The 1,679-nt window shown below is 43.9% G+C and overlaps 1 protein-coding gene across 1 annotated transcript; it reads left to right on the forward strand.

Moving 5' to 3' along the window:
- The first annotated feature begins 419 nt into the window (after window positions 1–419).
- Window positions 420–1,241, forward strand: LOC143565170 (uncharacterized). Its single transcript, XM_077052229.1, has one exon. It carries the CDS (start codon window positions 420–422, stop codon window positions 1,239–1,241), a length of 822 nt encoding a protein of 273 aa, XP_076908344.1.
- Window positions 1,242–1,679: the final 438 nt, after the last annotated feature.

Below are 1,679 nucleotides of genomic sequence, written 5' to 3' on the forward strand. Positions count from 1 at the left end.
TTAAATTTCATCAATCAATCCATGTTTGCAAAAACAAACACAAATTGATTATCAATTTTGAGTTTCAAACATCAACCGTGAACGCCATGGATGAACTGACCAAGAAATTGGAGCCATAAACATAAAATTGGATAGATTATTCTAGATGATGTATAAATTGGGAAAATATTGTGTAATCATAGCAATAGTATAATTGTATTGTATAGGTGATTTGTATGATTTCCCCTATATAAGGGATAAGTTTAATGAGAAGGGCTAGGATTTGATTCCAATAATCTTTCATGGTATCAAATTCCACCGATCCTTAAACCTAAAACCCTAACATTCTTCATCAGCATTTTTCTCAAGCACTTTATTGTTTATCTCCTCCCTTCTCACTGCCAAACTCATACCCTTCTCTATTCTTCTTAACAAACCCCATGGATGCTAAAATTCATCCCGCTGCCGCCATCTCCAATATCAAGAACTTCATACCGATAACACTTGACAACGAAACCGCCCAATATGTCACCTGGTTCGAACAATTTCGGATTCATTGTACCGCGTTCCAGGTTCAGGACCACCTTGCGAAAAGCGCATCACCAGCAGCCACCTTCGGTGATAAAGCATCGGCGGCTGAAATTGAATTATGGAACCGTCTCGATGCTATTGTCTTACAATGGATATACGGTACTATCTCCACCGATCTCCTTCAGACCATTATCAAACCGAAGAGCACCGTGTGTGCTGCTTGGGAAGCCTTGGAAACACTATTCCAAGACAATAAACCATCTCGTGCCCTTTATCTTCAACAAAAACTGACCAACACTCGTTTAGAAGATTTTCTAAATATGGAGGCATACTGTAGAGAAGTTAAAGCGTTGTCCGATCAATTAACAAATGTTGATGCCCCCCTCAACAACCAACAATTAGTACTTCAACTCATAACGGGCCTAACCGAACAATATGAAACAACTGCCACCATTCTCCAAAACGAGAAACCACTACCTACCTTCAATGAAGCACGTTCTCGGTTATGTCATGAAGAAGCCGAAAAGACAAACAAAGCTATGCAAGCCTCTAAGGCAGTTGCTACGCACTTCACACCTCCGCATCCAACACAGACGGGTCCTCCACCGCCCAGAAAACCAAAACATGGACAACACCCGTGGCCGTGGACGCTCCCGTGGTCGGGGCAGGGGCCGGTTCTCATCAGCCTGTGGCCGCGGCTCGACTTTCTCCTCACATCAGCATCATGTTAATTCTCCATGCAACGCATGCCTTTGGTCATGCAACCCCAATGGCCCCCATGGTACCCATACATGTCCAACCCACCATGCCCGTACCCAACGGCTGCTAGACCACCTACTCCAACTCAAGGTGCTCAAGGAATTCTCAGACCACGACCTAGTCAGTCTTATACAGCCGGCTATGCTCCAACAGACATTGAACAAGCTCTTCACACGATGTCTCTATACCCACCGGAGCAGCCTTGGATCATGGACACAGGGGCAACGAACCATATGACCAACAACCCAGGTAACTTCTCGTCCTTTTTAAATACGGGCAATTCTAGAAATATTGTTGTCGGGGATGGTAATACCATTCCTGTTAGTGGATACGGCAACCAAAAACTAAAACCACCCTACCCACCCTTTCAACTAAATAACGTCCTTTTAGCCCCTCATATAATTAAAAAC

Source organism: Bidens hawaiensis, unplaced genomic scaffold (genome assembly GCF_021521415.1).
Source record: "Bidens hawaiensis isolate Kalapana, Puna unplaced genomic scaffold, B.hawaiensis_p1.1 tig00022295_1, whole genome shotgun sequence".
Lineage (NCBI taxonomy): Eukaryota > Viridiplantae > Streptophyta > Magnoliopsida > Asterales > Asteraceae > Bidens > Bidens hawaiensis.

Coding starts and splice junctions, on each gene's coding strand:
- LOC143565170 (XM_077052229.1), top strand. CDS start 420: ATGGATGCTAAAATTCATCCCGCTGCCGCCATCTCCAATATCAAGAAC.